We start from the raw sequence: 18,321 nt of genomic DNA on the forward strand, positions 1-18,321 counted from the left end.
TACTTTATTAACTTTCTAAAGTGTCAAATTAAGTTGTGAAGACAGCTCTCTCAAGCCGCCAGTGTCTTGCAGCCAATATTTTCATACCATGGATGCTAAACATTCTGTCTAAATGGAATTTTCATATCATGCAGACATTCATATGTATACATAATCGAACAATTGTGGTATGCAAGAAGGCGGGATCTACAGAGAATGGACAAAGCAATGCAAATAAGCATACATATAATGTGTGAGGACTTTAGCTTGAAAAAAGCTAAAACCCGGACATTTTAGCCAATTTAGAAATTTTTCCGGCCAGTACAATTCAATGTGTCAGTGATTACCATTGTACAGTACCATAGTAGCATCTGTAAAGACTGCTGACAGGCCTCGCTGTTTCAGACGAGACTTATGTGATGCTGTTTACATCCATTAATGCTGTAGAGCTCCTGATTTAATCAGAGACCTCTATCCCAGGGAACAAATGAAAGTGCCTCGTTGCTGGGTGAAGTGTTTTGTCCATTGGAGGAGATATAATTAGAGGAGCAGAGAATGTTAGCAGGTGATGGGGGCTTTCAGAAATGAGGCTTTGTCTGTTTGCTGTGCTATATCTCAGGGTCTCTGCAAAGATTCACTTAACCAAATAAACTCTAATGCATCTCTCTTTTTTTGTTCACTGATTTGAAAGAGACGGACCTTTTATTTCTTATTGTCGAGACTCAGATTGTGTTGGATGACCATGTGCTGTGTCCTGCTGCCCTCCTAGGATGCAAAGCAGTGTTATTGTAGTATCGATATCATTTAATATTTTTTATAAATCTGTTGATTATATAATCATGTGTAATATCAGTTTTTGACATTTTTATTAGTTTTTTGACGTCTATGTATTTTTATACTTTCATTAAATTTAAGTTCAAGTTTTAGTAATTTTTGTGTTTTTGTAATTCAGTTTGTATTTTAAATTCTATAGTTTTTATTAATATTTTTCATTGGTATTCAATTTTTTTTGTTTTCAGAATTAAGTAATATTTCAGCTACTGCATTTTATTATACATTTTATTTCAGTTGACATTTGTTTTCGTTTTTTTCCAGTAACAATTTAAGGTTAGTTAATAATAACCCTGAATGCAACTCATCACTACTGTATTGTCCTTGAAAATCCCTCAAAAGGTCATGCAGTGACCACCAGCTTAGCATATTGCTTCAAAATCAGAACTCATTATTGTCAAACAGCACACCTGTTTATGCTCATGGTTAGTGCTCTGGAGACCAAGTTTGGATGCTCCTTGTAACCATGATAAGAGTCTGTGCATCTTTAAGTGCTGACTAGAGATGCTTTTGTGCATCTCTCTCTGTGCTGTTGTGCTGAAACTCAGAAACTCAGACAGAGGCCCATTAATCACAGCCTCTTCTGACTCAATTAAAATGACAGGCTATTCCTCTTATTGCACCAGCATTACATGCCCACACATCTGCATCTGCACCGAAACACACGGCTGCAGGTGTAGCGTCTGCTTTTGAGGCCTGTTAATGCTGTAAAAGAGGTTTTGTGTTCTTTTATGCACGACAAATAATTACCAGCTTTCTCTGAATAAATGCATGCACTTTTGGCCATCATTAGCTCATGAGCGTCCTTCAGATGCATTAGCAGGATGTTTGTTTGTGTTCACACCACACCGCATGATAGTTGATTCTCAAGTTGTCAGAAAAGTGCTAATTAATTAAGTCATTTCAAATTTTGTCCCATCTGAGCTTACCTTATTAACAAGGCAAGACGATCAGCTCCTGAAAACAAGAAAGAGACATGCTTTTATGACAAGCTTTGTTGTTTTAATACCTCCAGGAGATATTATGCATGCTTTAGTCACTTTTTTATTGACAATTATAATGATCAGACTATTATATTACCGTACTACTAGTACTATTTCTGCTGTATGCATACTGTATACAGTATGCAAATGTTGTTTGCATGGGATATTTTTTATCAAGAATGTATAATATACAACAACAAAGAACACTTTACTACTGTATGTTGTATTTCATAATGCAATGCATTCAATTTGACGTTCAATTTTAGGTCAAAATTAATATATTTATCATTTTACTCATTTGATAAATGTCCTTTTAAAGTCCTTAATTCATAAATGGTCATAATTATCTTAAATGGTACAGCTAAAGGGGTAAAGACAGCCTGATTTGATGACTAAACTTTAATGTTATTAAACTACATAAATGTATGCGATACTTGCATATGGTTTACTTTTGATGAATTATGATAGTTTTTATTGATGTTTTTCTTTTATTGTAATGTGTAATAGATGGTTGAAAGAGAGTGTATTCTTCCCTTGTCTTTTTGAATGAGCATTTAGAAGTAGTAAAGCATAAGCATTTCAAAATAAGAGTCCTAGAGTGTTTCAGGCTGGTTTAGAATTAAGTTTTTTTTTTTTCTGGATATTAATCGTTTTTTTGGTAACACAATAAAATGTCTGTATCCAGCATTAAATAATCTGTTACAAGAATGAAGTAACAGGTTAACATATTGTTTGACACATTAACATATTGTTATTTAACACTTTTAGTGTAGCACATATAGACTTTACTAGTATACATAGCATAGTATATTACTAGTATAGTCACAATAATCTTTTAAACGCATTCCTTTAAATACTCTATTGTCATATTAGCAATATGTTTAGATTTTTTTTAGTGCATAAACCAACTTCAATAGACGTATATATTGAATAAAACATGTTTTGAGTATTTTTCACTTTTAGTTATGTATGCCTTTTTAATTGCATAAAATAATGATGCATAATTTATTTTTAGATTTCTTGGGTTTGTTCCCTATGGACATATGGTAGAGGGTTGTTATCATTAACTCACACACACACACACACACATAGAGATTTATTTATTTTGTTCTATAGTATTATTTACTTTTACATTTTATCTTTACATTTTATTTAAAATAAAATTAGCATTATAGCATTAGCATTATAGTGGTAAAAAAAAATCTTTTTTTTATTTATTTTTTTATATGTCTTTCACTTAAAATTGGATTACCAGCTTTGATTTGAGCTTGCACCTCCCATATGAGCACCACGGCTGGTGCATGTGCACAGACTGCTAGGTTGTGACTCCAACAGCGTTATATTTGCGTTCTCATACTATGTTCCACTCTCTGATGGTTAAGAGATTGCTGCACAATCTACTGTCCAAAAAAACCCCAAGCATGCAGCACTTCTTCACTTAGTGCCACTATCACCATCTGCTGCTGAAGAGACTTTCATCTCTGCAGTATGTTGTGAGAAGCATCTCAATCCATAAAGACGTTGACTCGCTCGTCTGTGGTTTGCTGGATGAAGCTTATGGACCAGTGGGCGGTGTTACAGCACATTTCAGTGATTGAATCTGAGTTCAGGTCTGTCATGAGATCAGTTTCAGACTGAATCAGGGCTGAAATGTGCAGATTTTCTCTCTGTGTGTGTTTTTAGGTGTGTGTGTGTGTGGGGGGGGTGTTGGGGATGGAATTGGATTAGGAAGAGATCACAGTTTGAGAACGACACTGTCAGGCTCAGTGTGCAAAAATGTGGAGATTGTGCTCAACGCTGTTACATCAGGTAACAAATGCATTATAGTGTTTGACATTTAACTTGCAGATTTATAATTGTAACAGTGACTATTGATGATTGTATATAAGAGTGAATGTTACCTGTAAGGAATTCGTCCAGGTGATCCAAATCCAACCCAAAAATAAAAAAGTAAATGAATAAATAAATTTGAATAATAAATAAAAAGTATGGTAGTAATATAATGTATACAGTGCTGTGAAAGTTTTTTTTTGCATATTTGTCACACTTAAAAGATTTAGATCTTAGATCTACAGTTAAATAATTAAATGGTAATAATAAAAATGATAATATAATAAATACATTATCTAAATAGAAATTTTGTGTGTGTGTATGTCTTGCTTTTTATATTTAAATGTTGCAATACTGAGAATTGTTGAGCACACAGTGTTTTACACAGGCAATAAAACGTCCACACAATATTTTAATATTTCAAGTTTTAATTGTTCTTTAAACTTGATCTGGACGTGTTTTCATGAGTTGTATCCAGGATAAAATGACAGTCTTGCCTGGACATGAATATGTGTGATATGGCAGCATCTCTCTCTGATGTACATCATGATTTTCTCCTCTACAGAGCGCAGTTTAAAGGAAAACACTCTGAAGTATATTGAGCTTCTGGAGGACAGACTTCACAGGTAATGGATATTTCTCTTCTCTCTTTCGCACAAACAGCCTCTCGTCTCGTCCCTTGGGTTATTTTCCTTATTCAAGCAGTTTACACTGTCTCTGGATGTTTCAGTGTATTAAATCACCCAGGTCTGCACTGACTGCATCAGTCTCTTTCTGATGAGCTCGTCTTCTGTCTAAACTGACATCTCAAAATGAACCAAATGAGATGAATAAATGAGACTGCCACTTTATCATCTCACTAGAAAAGTATATTTGTTTTGAGCATTCTTGGCTCATTTTTCCTGCATTTATTGATTTTTAGAACCACTTGCAGCTTATTCTAAACAAAAATCAACCACTTAAAAATTGCGAAGTGAAGTGACCAATCATTTCCATTAATAATATATGAAGCCAAAATGATTCGAACACTTGTGAAAAGTGAAAGTCGTGACATTTGCCAAGTATGGTAACCCACACTCAGTGGTGCTCTGCATTTAACCCATCCAAGTTCACACACACACACACACACACACACACACACACACACACACACAAAATCTGGGTTCTGAAGCAGAACCGTATGAGAAGCACTGGTTTAATTAATGCAAAAGTGGGAACCTAATCCCGCCCTGTTATTTCTGACCTTGTGATCTTGAGTCCACATGATGGAAGGACCAGAAGCTGTAAATTTCATGCATAGTAATGGAGATGAAAGGTTAAGCAAGTGCCAGACTTTCCTTCGCTGTGAAATCCAGATGCAAATCTCCACGAGTGCTATTGTTTTATTCAGCATCTCTCTCGACATAAATACAACACAATTATCGAATGAGTTATTAGTTGCAGTACTCAACCGTAGAAATTTAGCATTGATTAGATTTCAATAAAACACTATGGGCGGCCATCTGGAGGGAAGCGTGGCATATGGTTTACTGTTCGCTCCTTTGCAAAAGCACATGCTCCGATGCCAGAAGCACTGTCTGTTGCCAAGGTGATTACTGTACGGGTTGCAGAGGAGGGGCGAAACTCCGGAAACCCTCGCTTCTCACTTTCCTTCAATTTTATTTTAGCCGGAGTGATTGTTCTTCTGATTACTCACCATGGAAACCTGCCTGCAATGACTCTGAAAGCAGGCGTGCATTAGCCGGCGGTCGCACTCAACCCCGCCATGGGTTCTTTTGTTAGCCGTGCTCAAATAAATGGACTCTCCCTTTTTGATTTTTCCACAAATGGGAATATTAAAGGAATAGTTCGGCCAGAAATGGAAAATACCATTCACTCACATTCTTCTGTTCAAAAATGGCCAGACTGCTTGTTTTCAAACAGTGAGAGGAAATGAGGAAGTACCTTTTTGTTATTTTGTAGCAACTTGTCACTATATGCATGAAAAAAATTAGTGCTCTCAAACGATTAATCGCAATTAATTGCATTCAAAATCAAAGTTTTTGTTTACATTATACGTGTTTGTGTATTGTGTATATTTATTATGTATGTATAAATACACACATATAGTATATATTTTGTAATCAGTGTCACATGATCCATCAGAAATTGCTCCGAAAAGACATTTATGATGTTAAAAAAAATATATATTTCAAATAAATGCTGTTTTTTTTTTTTTTTACTCATGGTTAAAAAAAAGATCCTGAAAAACAAAATCTATCTCAGTTTCCACAAAAATATTAAGCTGCACAACTGTTTTCAACATTGATAATAATTATAAGTATTTCTTGAGCAGCAAATCAGCATATTAGAATGATTTCTGAAGATCATGTGTCTCTGAAGACTGGAGGAATGATGCTGAACATTCAGCTTTGATCATAGAAATAAATTACACTTTACAATATACGTACAGTATTAAAGTAGAAAACTGTTATTTTAAATGTAAATAATATTTCATAGTATTACTGTTTTTTTTATCACATAAATGCTGTTTTGAACACCAGCACCACAGTCACACACACGTATCTCACACTCATGGCCATTAAAAAGCAACAGCTGTGGGATTTGAGGGATAAAATCAGGTTATCTGTCTCGTTTTAGCACTGACTGTCCCTGTCAGCCCTCCATCAGGGGATTCCTTTGTTTGTGTACATGTAGACGTTGAGCTAATTGACTGGCTTTCCCTACATGCAGGCGGCAAAATCAGAGAACCACTAGCCCTTTTCCTGCGGGAGGAACCTGTCAATCAGATTACTGCATCTGTTTGATTTCAGAAAACACCGAGATGATTGTTGCTCTTTTTTTTTGTGCTGCCATTAATCATTAAAACATCAATTATAGCCAAAAGTCATCTAGTGATAATCACCAAGGGCTAACTATACTGAGGATTTGACAAAATAACACTAAAAATAGCTCATAAATGTTTAAAAAAAAAACTATATTCACTATTATACCCTGCAGTGATCTGTACTGTTCATTGCAAAAACATTTTAACATGTTACATTCTGTTGGAACGTAACATTTTAGCAACATTCTAACGCATAATTTATTAGAATCCGGCAATTTAGCAACATTCTAATGTCAAATACTATTGGAATTCAATATTTTAGCAACATTCTAACGCATCAAATTCGTTTGAAATCCTGCATTTTAGCAATATTCTAAAAAATGGAATTCTGTTGGAATACAACATTTAAGCAACATTTTAAACTTTTATTAGAATCCAGCGTTTTTGCTAAATTCTAACATGTCGAATTCTATTGGAACCCAACATTCTAACACATATAAAACTTTTATTGGAATCCTGTATTTTAGCAACATTCTCAAACATGGAATGCTTTTGGAATGCAACGTTTTAGCAACATTCTAACATGTTAAATCCTATAGAAATCCAACATCTGAGCAACCTTCTAATCTTCTTAATGGAATCCAACATTTTTGACTGTTCTAACATGTCATATTCAATTAAAATCCAGCATTTTAGCAACAATCTAACATGCCAATTTCTGTTGAAATTTGACCTTTTAGCAACATTCTAATGCATAGAATTCTATTGGAATCCATTATGAGTTATGCAGAGCTCTCTATTTCACCATCTCAGCTCTTCACGATGCATGAAACCAAACACAAACATGTAAATGAATCTCTGTGGGTTTGTGAGGCAGCCGAATGAAGCCACCAGGAGGAGCAAAGCGGGGTTTCTGTGGAGAGTACAGCACTGTCTGTTATCGAAGCTGTCTCTAGAGACACAGGTGTGAAGATCGTAATTATCATCCTCTCCGTGTGCTCTCTCACAGTTTCACGGACTGTAGGAAACAGCAGGGAGCTTTAGTGTCTCTATATAGTAACGTATATAAAGTTGAAGCCAAAAGAGTCCAACCCAGTCTGCTGTGGTTCCTTCTCCAGTGTAAGTCTATGAGATGTTATTTAGTCTGCCTTCTAGCATTGAAAGAGCTGAAATGTCCTGAAATGTGATGGTTCACACCTATGTTTTGTGCTGTGATTGAATAGTAGCTCATGAAATATATATATATATATATATATATATATATATATATATATATATAGTAAATATTGTGAAATATTATTACAATTTAATATATATATATATATATATATATATATATATATATATATATATATATATATATATATATATAGTAAATATTGTGAAATATTATTACAATTTAATATAACTGTTTTCTATGTTAATATATGTTAGAATGTAATTCATTTTTCAGCATCATTACTCCAGTCTTCAGTCTCACATGATTCTTCAGAAATCAGTCTAACATGCTGCTCAAGAAACGGTTTTCGATGTTGAAAACAGTTGTGCTGCTTCATATTTTTGTGAAAACCGTGATGCATTTTATTTTGGGGGATTCTCTGTTTACTAGAATGTTCAAAAGAACAGAATTTATGTGAAATATAATTTTAGTAAAAAATTTTTACTGTCATTTTGATTATTGCATCTTTGCTGAATAAAAGTATTATTTAATTTAATTGTTTTCGTTTGAACGTCAGTTTCCATCTAAGAAACTAACATTATGGTTGTTAAAATGTATTTTATGCTCTTTTTGGATAGACATCCTCAGGCAAAGTAGAAATGTCTAGTTTCATGAATATATGTCCTTTTCATTGATGCAAGTTCAGTCAAATTTTTTCATAAAATGCATGAACTAATGGAAAGACTCCATTAGTGTGATATATCAGGTTCACAGTAGTTCAGATCGCTCAAGGTATCAGTTTCCTCAATAATTATTAATGCACTAAGGTTTAAGTGTCTGGATGTCATTGCATGTAATTGCAAATAATCAAAGCAAGTGTAATTAATAGTATTTCTCTCTGTAGCTGTGGAAGTGCAGCACTGGAGCACATTTGGGAGGCTGATTTGGAGGCTTGTCATCTCCTCCTGAAAGGCCTCGATCAGCGCACCTCCAGCATCTCAGAATTGGAGGATCTTCCCTTCATCCCTGGATCGGGTTCAGATGTCCTGCCATTCACTAAAGAGGAAGCGGACTGCGCCATGTTGACCGCTCTAGGGGGGCGCTGGTGCCCCGAGGCTGACCTCCAACACTCAGAGTTCACTAAGGTAAAACCACAACACATTAAATATCAGCAAAATGGACCAAAATAATTACTTAATACATGTTTATGGTCTAAAAATGTTTGTCTTTCTAGTCTTTAACTTGGCCTCTTGGCAAGCATAGAGTAGAATTAACCCGGTAAAGCCTTAAAATGAAACAACAGTTGGAAGTTTAGACAAAAATAAAAAAATATCAGTTTTTTTATTGAGTATCATAATACATCAGGCTTTTATGGCTCATATGATATAGTGAGAATATGTGAAGGAAAAAACAACTCAACTTCAAAGGCCCAAACTTAGCAAAAATACTGTATGCAGTTTGGTGCAGATGCTGATATTTTTTATGGACAAAAAGTGATTAAATTCTGATTGGATCCGGACTGAAGCTTGTGTCAATCCTAGTTACATCCCGTGGCAGAAACAGAGAAACTAATTGAGACCTAATTAGCGTAGCTGCTGTTCCAACCAAGCAAAAATGATTAATTCAACCCAAGCTAAAGAATTATAATGTGCATTTGATCAGATATCAACGCAGTCCAAGATTATAAGATGCATTATTTTAATACCTGGCCAAAGAGATGTTTTTAATCTAGATTTAAACAGAGAGAGTGTGTCTGAACCCTGAATGTTATCAGGAAGGCTATTCCAGATTTTGGGAGCCAAATGTGAAAAAGCTCTACCTCCTTTAGGGGACTTTGCTATCCTAGGAACTACCAAAAGTCCAGTGTTTTTTGACCTTAGGGAGTGTGAGGATTGTAGCGTGGTAGTCTAAGTCTATTTAGGGACGCAGGAGCTCACCAATCAAGGCTCTAATATGGAAGTAGTAGATGATACAGAAACTTAAAAGGTAGCCAGGGCAGAGACTGTAAAATTGGTGTAATATGATCATATTTTCTTGACCTGATTAGGACATGTTGGACTACCCGTAGCTTGTTTATTGAAGATAAAATGTGTTACAATAGTCCAGTCATGAACTAGCTTTCCTGGATCGTGTTTCGTAGCTTTTCAATGTTTCTAAGATACAGCTTGTCCTTTACGAAAGACTCACGAAATGAGAAACTAAAAATAGAAACCCCTTTCCATTTCCATAAAAACCATCCATTCGCTGACTGACTCTAATTTCCGCTCTGTTCTCCTCCTCCTTTCGCTGCTCTTCTCGTTCTTAACTTTTTCTAAGTCGTTCTGATATCTTCCAGCTCGGCGGGGCTCTATCGTCTCTAAGTGCATGGCTGTTTTTGTCTTTAGTCTGTTGAAGATCAGCCACTCCTCCTAACACTTCTCCAGGACTCTGAAGGTGAGGTGAAGCTGCTCTTCATCTCTCTGTCCTTCATCTCTTTACTTAATATAATTCATATAATAATTCTTTGTTAGTTCAAGTGCTGATTTTACATGCAACTTAAGTATTGCTAAAATCACAGTCTTTATCTTATGTGTATTTGATTGCATCAAACAACATCTTGATTATAAATCAGGATTATTGTGCAGATTAACATCTTGTAAGGGAGATATTTCTTAATGGATCACGTTTGAGTCACTGTATTTTATTCTTTCTGTTGTCTAACAACAGAAACAGTCAAATATAACAATGAAAACAGTTTTATTGAGAACTTAGCTGCTTTAAATTACTGTATGTTGCACAGAGAGGCAAACCAATGTAATAGTAAATGTCTGTTGCATGTTCAGAAGAAGTGTGCTGCTAATAATGTTAATAATGGAAACAGGCTCGTGTTAATTGCTCAGTGCAAAGAAAGAGAAGTAATAGGAACCTGGTATTTCTGTTCTGTTTTCACATGTCTTAATAGATATGAACAAGTTCTCTGAAAAACATCTATGACCTTTGAAACATGTCTAGTCTTCATGCTCTATGTTGACTATGGATTCACTAATAATAAAGATACGGACATCTGCATAAAGCATCCATAAATCTCCATGCCCATGTTGATTACAGTATTAAAAACTTATTATTAAAGTATTAATTTGAGGTACATTTAGAACAGATAGAAATGTGCGATTAAATTGCGATTACTCATGAGTTAACTCATGACGATCATGCGATTAGATATTTTAATCGATTGACAGCCCTTATATATATATATATATATATATATATATATATATATATAAAATAGTTGTTAATAATAATATATATTTATGATATTATATAATACTATTATAAATATTTATCAATATTTACTTTAATTTACTCTCTCTCTCTCTCTCTCTCTCTCTCTATATATATAATAGTAAGTTACAGTTAGTAATAATGATAATAATAATCAATATGCATAATAATAATAATAATATGAATCTAATAATGATTGAAATATTATTGTAATTATTCATACTTGCACATGTATTTATTATAGTAAATTATTTTAAATACTAATATAATTAAATACTGACAATAGTAGTAAGTTTTAGGTAATAATGATAAAAAATTATGATAATAAAAATAGATAGGAATTACATTATATGGATAATGTATAGTAATGATGATAATGAAAACAATAATAGAAATATGCATTATTATAAATAATAATAATAATTAACTTATAATCATATAATTATAATTGCTGTAATTTACTAATTGATTATATTAATGTTATTTTCTATTTATATATTATGGTGTTTTGCACACGTGTGCGTGTGTGTGTGTGTGTGTGTGTGCGCACACGTGTGCGAGTGTGTGCCTGTGTGTGCGCGTGCCTGTCTGCGCGTGCGTGTGTAAGTGTGTGTGTGCGTGTGTGCGCGCACACGTGTGCGAGTGTGTGCCTGTGTGTGCGCGTGCTTGTCTGCGCGTGCGTGTGTAAGTGTGTGTGCGCGCACACGTGTGCGAGTGTGTGCCTGTGTGTGCGCGTGCCTGTCTGCGCGTGCGTGTGTAAGTGTGTGTGTGCGTGTGTGTGCCTGTGTGTGCGCGTGCCTGTCTGCGCGTGCGTGTGTAAGTGTGTGTGTGTGTGTGCGCGCGCGTGCGTGTGAGTGTGTGCCTGTGTGTGCGCGTGCCTGTCTGCGCGTGCGTGTGTAAGTGTGTGTGTGCGTGTGTGCGCGCGCGTGCGAGTGTGTGCCTGTGTGTGCGCGTGCCTGTCTGCGCGTGCGTGTGTAAGTGTGTGTGTGCGTGTGTGCGCGCGCGTGCGAGTGTGTGCCTGTGTGTGCGCGTGCCTGTCTGCGCGTGCGTGTGTAAGTGTGTGTGTGTGTGTGTGCGCGCACACGTGTGCGAGTGTGTGCCTGTGTGTGCGCGTGCCTGTCTGCGCGTGCGTGTGTAAGTGTGTGTGTGTGTGTGCGCGCGCGTGCGTGTGAGTGTGTGCCTGTGTGTGCGCGTGCCTGTCTGCGCGTGCGTGTGTAAGTGTGTGTGTGTGTGTGCGCGCGCGTGCGTGTGAGTGTGTGCCTGTGTGTGCGCGTGCCTGTCTGCGCGTGCGTGTGTAAGTGTGTGTGTGTGCGCGCGTGTGTGTGTGTATACTTATTTTTGATTCTTTGTTGCCTGCAGCAGCCGTCTCTTTCTTATGAATAAATTACTTTAGCAATAAACCATTGACTTTTTGACAGGCTAAATATGATTTGAAACCAGGTCAGGATCTAATAAACGGGGCAGTGGTCTACGCCCAACCAGGGGCACTTTAATATTGCTCCTGCCGACAGGAGATGATAATTAATATTGTGTCATTTAAATCCCAATCTCTGAGACATGAGGCTGTAATCTATTTTTTCCGAGGCCGGCTCCCATCAGCTCGAGTTGAACTAATAGATCTGCCACTGAGTGCTAATTATTGTCTGCTTTAGTACACAACTCCTGAATGCAATCATTACCCACACAGATGAGCCGAACCCGGTCAATTATTTTGCTTCTTGTAAGCTGTAATGACGAGTTATTGCACACTTCCCATAATGTCAGTGCGCCGAGTGCTTTTTTAATAATAGATGAGGTCTTTTGTTTTGTTTTAATCTTCTGCTAAAGTGACTTATCCGTCCTCCGGTGTCTTGCAGAAATTAGAGGAGTTTCTCTTCTGTTTGGAGGATGCGTCTCCTGAGGTGAGTGAAGGCCTTCGCTCTGCTGTGTTTACACGAATCTGATGTTAAAATGTGTGTTGTTAGAGTTTCTTTCAGAAATTAAACACTCATCATTTCTGTTTGTCTGTCATACAATGTCATCATTTGACTTTATAAGTAGTTTGGGCTTGTCTTATGGTGCATTCGGTCATTTTCTGAATTTGACATCCCCTTTTTAAATCACTTTTGTAAGAAAATAATTTCTGTGTATTTGGAATGTTTAAAATATTACTTAAAATATTTATATAATAATGTTAATATTTATATTAAATATTATTATTTGTATAATTTTGTAATGTAATGTTTTTTAATCTAATTTTGTTTTAGATTTTAGTATTTCTTTTTTAATTTTGTTGTGTGCTTTTAAAAGTTTTTTTTACTCTTTAATTTTAATGAATTTGTTAAATGTTCCCCTTGTTTTACTATTTTGGTTTAAGTTTTATTTTTAGTTCAGTTTTAATATTTTTAGTTGTTTTTATATCTAATATCTTTATTTTATTTCAGCTCTATTTCATTTACAAAAATATTTGTTATTTATATATATATATATATATATATATATATATATATATATATATATATATATATATATATATTTTTTTTTGTATTTGTTAGTTTTCATTGGTTTAGTTGGTTATTTTAGTACTATAAATTTAACTAAATGAAAGTGAGATACATTGTCTTGAATTAAGTTTTTTATTTTTTTTGTTGGTTAACATTTTGCTATTAACATCATTTCAGGTATTTAATGGTTTTAATTGTATTTGATTTAACTATAATATTCCTGAGTTAAAGCAGACCAGTCTCACAATCAGCATTAGAAAGCAACATGCTGGATGTCACTTTTGCATCATACCTACAGCACTGTGCTTGTGGGAAATGGAAAAATCAAACCTGTAATGGGGTTTGCATAAGCAGGGATTTTAATTGAAGCCACCCTGACCTCTTGCTCAATACTTGAACTTCAGCCCCTGACAGTGTGAACAACGTTCAGTCGATAAACAGCTCATAAATCTATCTGTTCAATGCAGTGTTTGTGTCAGCGGTGCCTCCTCAAAGCCAGGCCAGCGTTACAGAAGACATAAACATTAAAATATTACAGTCCTTCTGAACCAGCAACCACAACAGCAGACCAAATATATTGATGAGGGCTTAGTTTCAATAGAAAAAATCTCACATGGGACAGAATTGTGTTCGTCAGTCCATTGCTATCAGTCTGATATGGTCTGGTTTGCATATTGTTGTGTAATTCAATTTAATAGATAAAGCAGACCCTGTGTCTGGACCAAGAAAAAGCATTTGTTACAGCAGCAGAGAATAAATAATAGAGTCGCTTTCCACAGTTTAAGCCTTTTTAATGGATCATGTTTTATAGTATAGTCTTGGATTATCAGATATCATTAGAAATTATTATCAGTTCTTATTCAACAGTCATCTTAAATACTCTTTATAGACAGCTTGAATCACAGTTGATTCACAGTTTGATGGATTGGTCCACAGTTTTAGTTTTGTATTAATTACATCTATTTAGTGCTGGCAGATTATTAATTGTGATAAATCACATCCAAAATAGTTTTTTTATTTTTTTTATTTTTTTTTACATATTATGTATGTATGTGTATTGTGTATATTTACTATGTGTGTATATATAAATACACACTTATATATTTTGTTTATATATTAAATATATTTATTTTTATATAAATTATATGAATATATAGACATGTAAATACATGTAAATATTTTCAAAATGTAAAAATATACTGTATGTGTGTATATTTATAAATACATAATAAATATAAACAGAAAACATACATATATAATGCAAACTATTTTTCTTATTAATCACGATTAATCATTTTGACAGCGCTAAATCTATTATAATTTTTATGCAGTATACAGTTTTAATTTGACTTTTTATTTATTCATCTTAATTAGTTAGATTTTTCGTAATATTGTTATGTGCTTTTAACATTTTAATTTGTTTATAATTATTTTAAATTCTTTCTTTTATATTTTCATTTTAATTTTATTGTTGGTTATTTCATGTGATTTTTTTATTATTATTATTTTAAATTGCTATTTAGGTTTCATTTATTTAATATATTTTTTATTTTATTTGACTATTTAGGTTTCGATTCAGTTTTAATTTGTATAAATTTTTCCAACTCAGTTTTAGTGTTTCTGCTTAATCTTATTACTATTTTCGTTTAGTTTGTTTTCATCTAATATTTATATTTGATTTGATTTTAACTTTGTTACATTTAACAAAAAATGTTTATAATAGTTTTGATTTTGGTTCTAGTTAATAATAATAACCCAGGTGGTGGCATAAGATGTTGTCTATGTAGGGAACTTAGTATGCTTTAGGTCACAGCTTTGTCTTCTCCATTTCTTTAGCTCATATAGTCAATGCTAGAGGACCATCAACCAAACCTTACATTAAATACCCTGCAAATCTCTTCTTAACGTCATTTGATATGATCAGAATTATACTGATCTTTCCTTTGTGAAGGATTTCTGTATTATTATGCCTCTCCTGATTATCACCAAGCTACAATTTTTGCAGTCTGTGAATTCTAGACGCAATAAAGCAATCGCAGTGACCTTTAAAAACATTCGCCCAGCGTGATTTCCATTACACCTCAATAACTATCGCTCAGTCCGTTCGGTGCGGCTGTTGTTCTCGAATGCGTCCCCGGAGACTCCAGCCTCATTCAGAAGTGTTTTAATTCGCCCGCAGTGTGAAGTTAGCATCTATAAAAGGTGTTTCATTAGCTGGTCTGGGGGGTCTAAGAATAGACCGCAGACCTCATTAAAGCTACACAAGGCCGTTCCTGAGAGAACCGGGCGGATGTGAGTCAGTCGACCACCTCGAGACGCTCTCTGACTCTGAGCACCGGAGTCAAACAGTGAATCATGCTTTGATGGAATTGGGACGGAGCTGACCGTGCGGACCTGTCCCACTTACCTGGCTGCTGCTAAAGTGTTGGGTGAAACCGTAGTGCGGCGTGGAGGAACACGGGACTCTGATGAGGAGAAGAGGAGCTGACAGCCGCGCTCACGTCTGACCTCACAGTCGCTAACGGTTTAACGTCACCGTTTATTCTTCACTGCTTTAAGATTATGGATAAGTTTCACTGTTTTCAGTGGCTGACCCAGTTAGCACACGCTAGTCTCAGAGATGCTTCTTAAAGATCGTCTTATGCCTCATTTTTGTGAACCATACAAATCAGTGTTATTTTAGTTTTATTTATACTAATATTTTTTATCAGTTTTTTATACTTCCAGTTATTATTTTTATTTTAGCTAGTCTTACAATTTTTTTTGCTTCTGTCTTTTATTATTATTAAGTTTTTAATATTTAGCTTTTTTCAAATTACAGTTTTAGTTATTTTAGTACTTAAAATTATTTTGTCGGTAAGTTGCAAAGACAACATTTATATTGTTTATATCTAATATTAATCTAATGTTATTAATCTAATCATTGTCTTTTTTAGATTTAAAATTAACAAAATTTAAATAGTTTTAATCTTGTAAAAGCATCAGTCTATTTTATCACTTATTTTGTGCATAAATCATACAAATCAGTCTTATTTTATTATTATTGTTCACTGTTTATTTTAGTAATTGTATGTGCTTTTATCATTTTTATGTTTTAATATTTATTTTTAACTTTATATTTTATTATTATTATTATTACTATTTTTATTAGTTTTAGTCATTTAAGCACTTATTTTATTGCATTTAGTTGCAAAAGCATAATTTCACTTATTTATTTATAATAATCATGAATATATAAAGTTTTAATATTATAATATTTATTTCAGTTTTACTTAAATTAATGAAAATTATTTTTAATAGGTTTAGTTTGCGTGGTGCTTGTAATATATAATTATATAATTATATATAATTAAGCTTCAGAATCTATTTCTCCCCTTTTTTTGTACAAACCATAGAAATCAGTGTAAATTTAGTATTATTTATATACTATTTAATATGTGTTCTAGCTTGATTTTCTCTCTACACCTTTAAAACACTTTTTATATTTGGGAACACGTAAACTCAATTTTAAACTAAATTTTCTAGCAAATAAACAAACCAGAAACAACAGATTCACACACATTTAAAATCACAAATGCTGTGAAACATCTGCTTAGTGTTGTTTTCCATCCATGTATATTAATGACATAAAAATGTCTCCTCCAGTTTAAAATGCACACATGTTGGTGCTGTATGTGCACTGACAAGCATTATCAGCATATTAGCACCACACTTGAGCGGCTAGAGATGTGTTTGAGCTGCAGGGTTTAATGGGTGTGATGTGTTTGTGTCTCAGGATCTGTGTGAAGAGACGACAGAGCTGGCGGAGCGCTGTGAGTTCATCAGTGAGCGACTGCATTACCTGGAAGAGCAGCTTCAGACCGCCATAGAGCAGCACGACGAGGACCTCACTCATATCCTTACAGAGCTCTGTGTGTCCGCATGCACTGTTCATTAGATCATTCACTCATGTTTAGTGGTAGTCATTTGTTCAAATCACAAACTATTTTGACTTAGTCATAGCAACCACTCAGAACACCCAAGGCACCACCCTAACGCCCTAGAAACTACCCAAAACATCTTAGCAACACTATAGCAACCATCCCAATAACCCTAGCAATGCAACATGCTAGATACCACCCGGGGCGCCTTAGCAACCATCTAGAACCATCCAGAACATTCTAGCAACACCCTAGCAATGCCCTAGCAACCACCACAGTATAGCAATGCCTTGGAAACCACCTAGAACACCTTAGCAACCATCCAGATCACCCTTGCGATGCAACACCCTAGAAACCACCCAGAGTGTCTTAGCAACCACCCAGAACAACCTAGCAACGCCCTAGCAACCATCCAGATCACCCTTGCGATGCAGCACCGTAGAAACCACCCAGAGTGTCTTAGCAACCACCCAGAATGTCTTAGCAACCACCCAGAACAACCTAGCAATGCACTATAAACCATCCAGATCACCCTTGCGATGCAACACCCTAGAAACCACCCAGAATGTCTTAGCAACCACCCAGAGTGTCTTAGAAACCACCCAGAGTGTCTTAGAAACCACACATAATGTCTTAGAAACCACCCAGAATGTCTTAGCAACCACCCAGAATGTCTTAGAAACCACCCAGAGTGTCTTAGAAACCACACAGAGTGTCTTAGCAACCACCCAGAATGTCTTAGCAACCACCCAGAACAACCTAGCAAAGCACTATAAACCATCCAGATCACCCTTGCGATGCAACACCCTAGAAACCACCCAGAGTGTCTTAGCAACCACCCAGAATGTCTTAGCAACCACCCAGAACAACCTAGCAAAGCACTATAAACCATCCAGATCACCCTTGCGATGCAACACCCTAGAAACCACCCAGAGTGTCTTAGCAACCACCCAGAACAACCTAGCAACGCCCTAGCAACCATCCAAATCACCCTTGCGATGCAGCACCGTAGAAACCACCCAGAGTGTCTTAGCAACCACCCAGAAAA

General features: G+C 35.2%; 1 protein-coding gene across 1 annotated transcript in view; it reads left to right on the forward strand.

The window, feature by feature from the left end:
* disc1 (DISC1 scaffold protein) overlaps positions 1-17,768 on the forward strand; it is a 42,523-nt gene extending 24,755 nt beyond the window's left edge. Inside the window, exons 11-14 of the mRNA XM_059565674.1 lie at positions 4,189-4,249; positions 8,514-8,754; positions 12,727-12,771; positions 17,129-17,768. Coding sequence (XP_059421657.1) covers positions 4,189-4,249; positions 8,514-8,754; positions 12,727-12,771; positions 17,129-17,290 — 509 coding nt within the window. The 3' untranslated portion in view covers positions 17,291-17,768. The remainder of the gene's footprint in view (positions 1-4,188; positions 4,250-8,513; positions 8,755-12,726; positions 12,772-17,128) is intronic.
* Positions 17,769-18,321: the final 553 nt, after the last annotated feature.

Source organism: Carassius carassius, chromosome 14, assembly GCF_963082965.1.
Source record: "Carassius carassius chromosome 14, fCarCar2.1, whole genome shotgun sequence".
In the NCBI taxonomy this organism is placed as follows: Eukaryota; Metazoa; Chordata; class Actinopteri; order Cypriniformes; family Cyprinidae; genus Carassius; species Carassius carassius.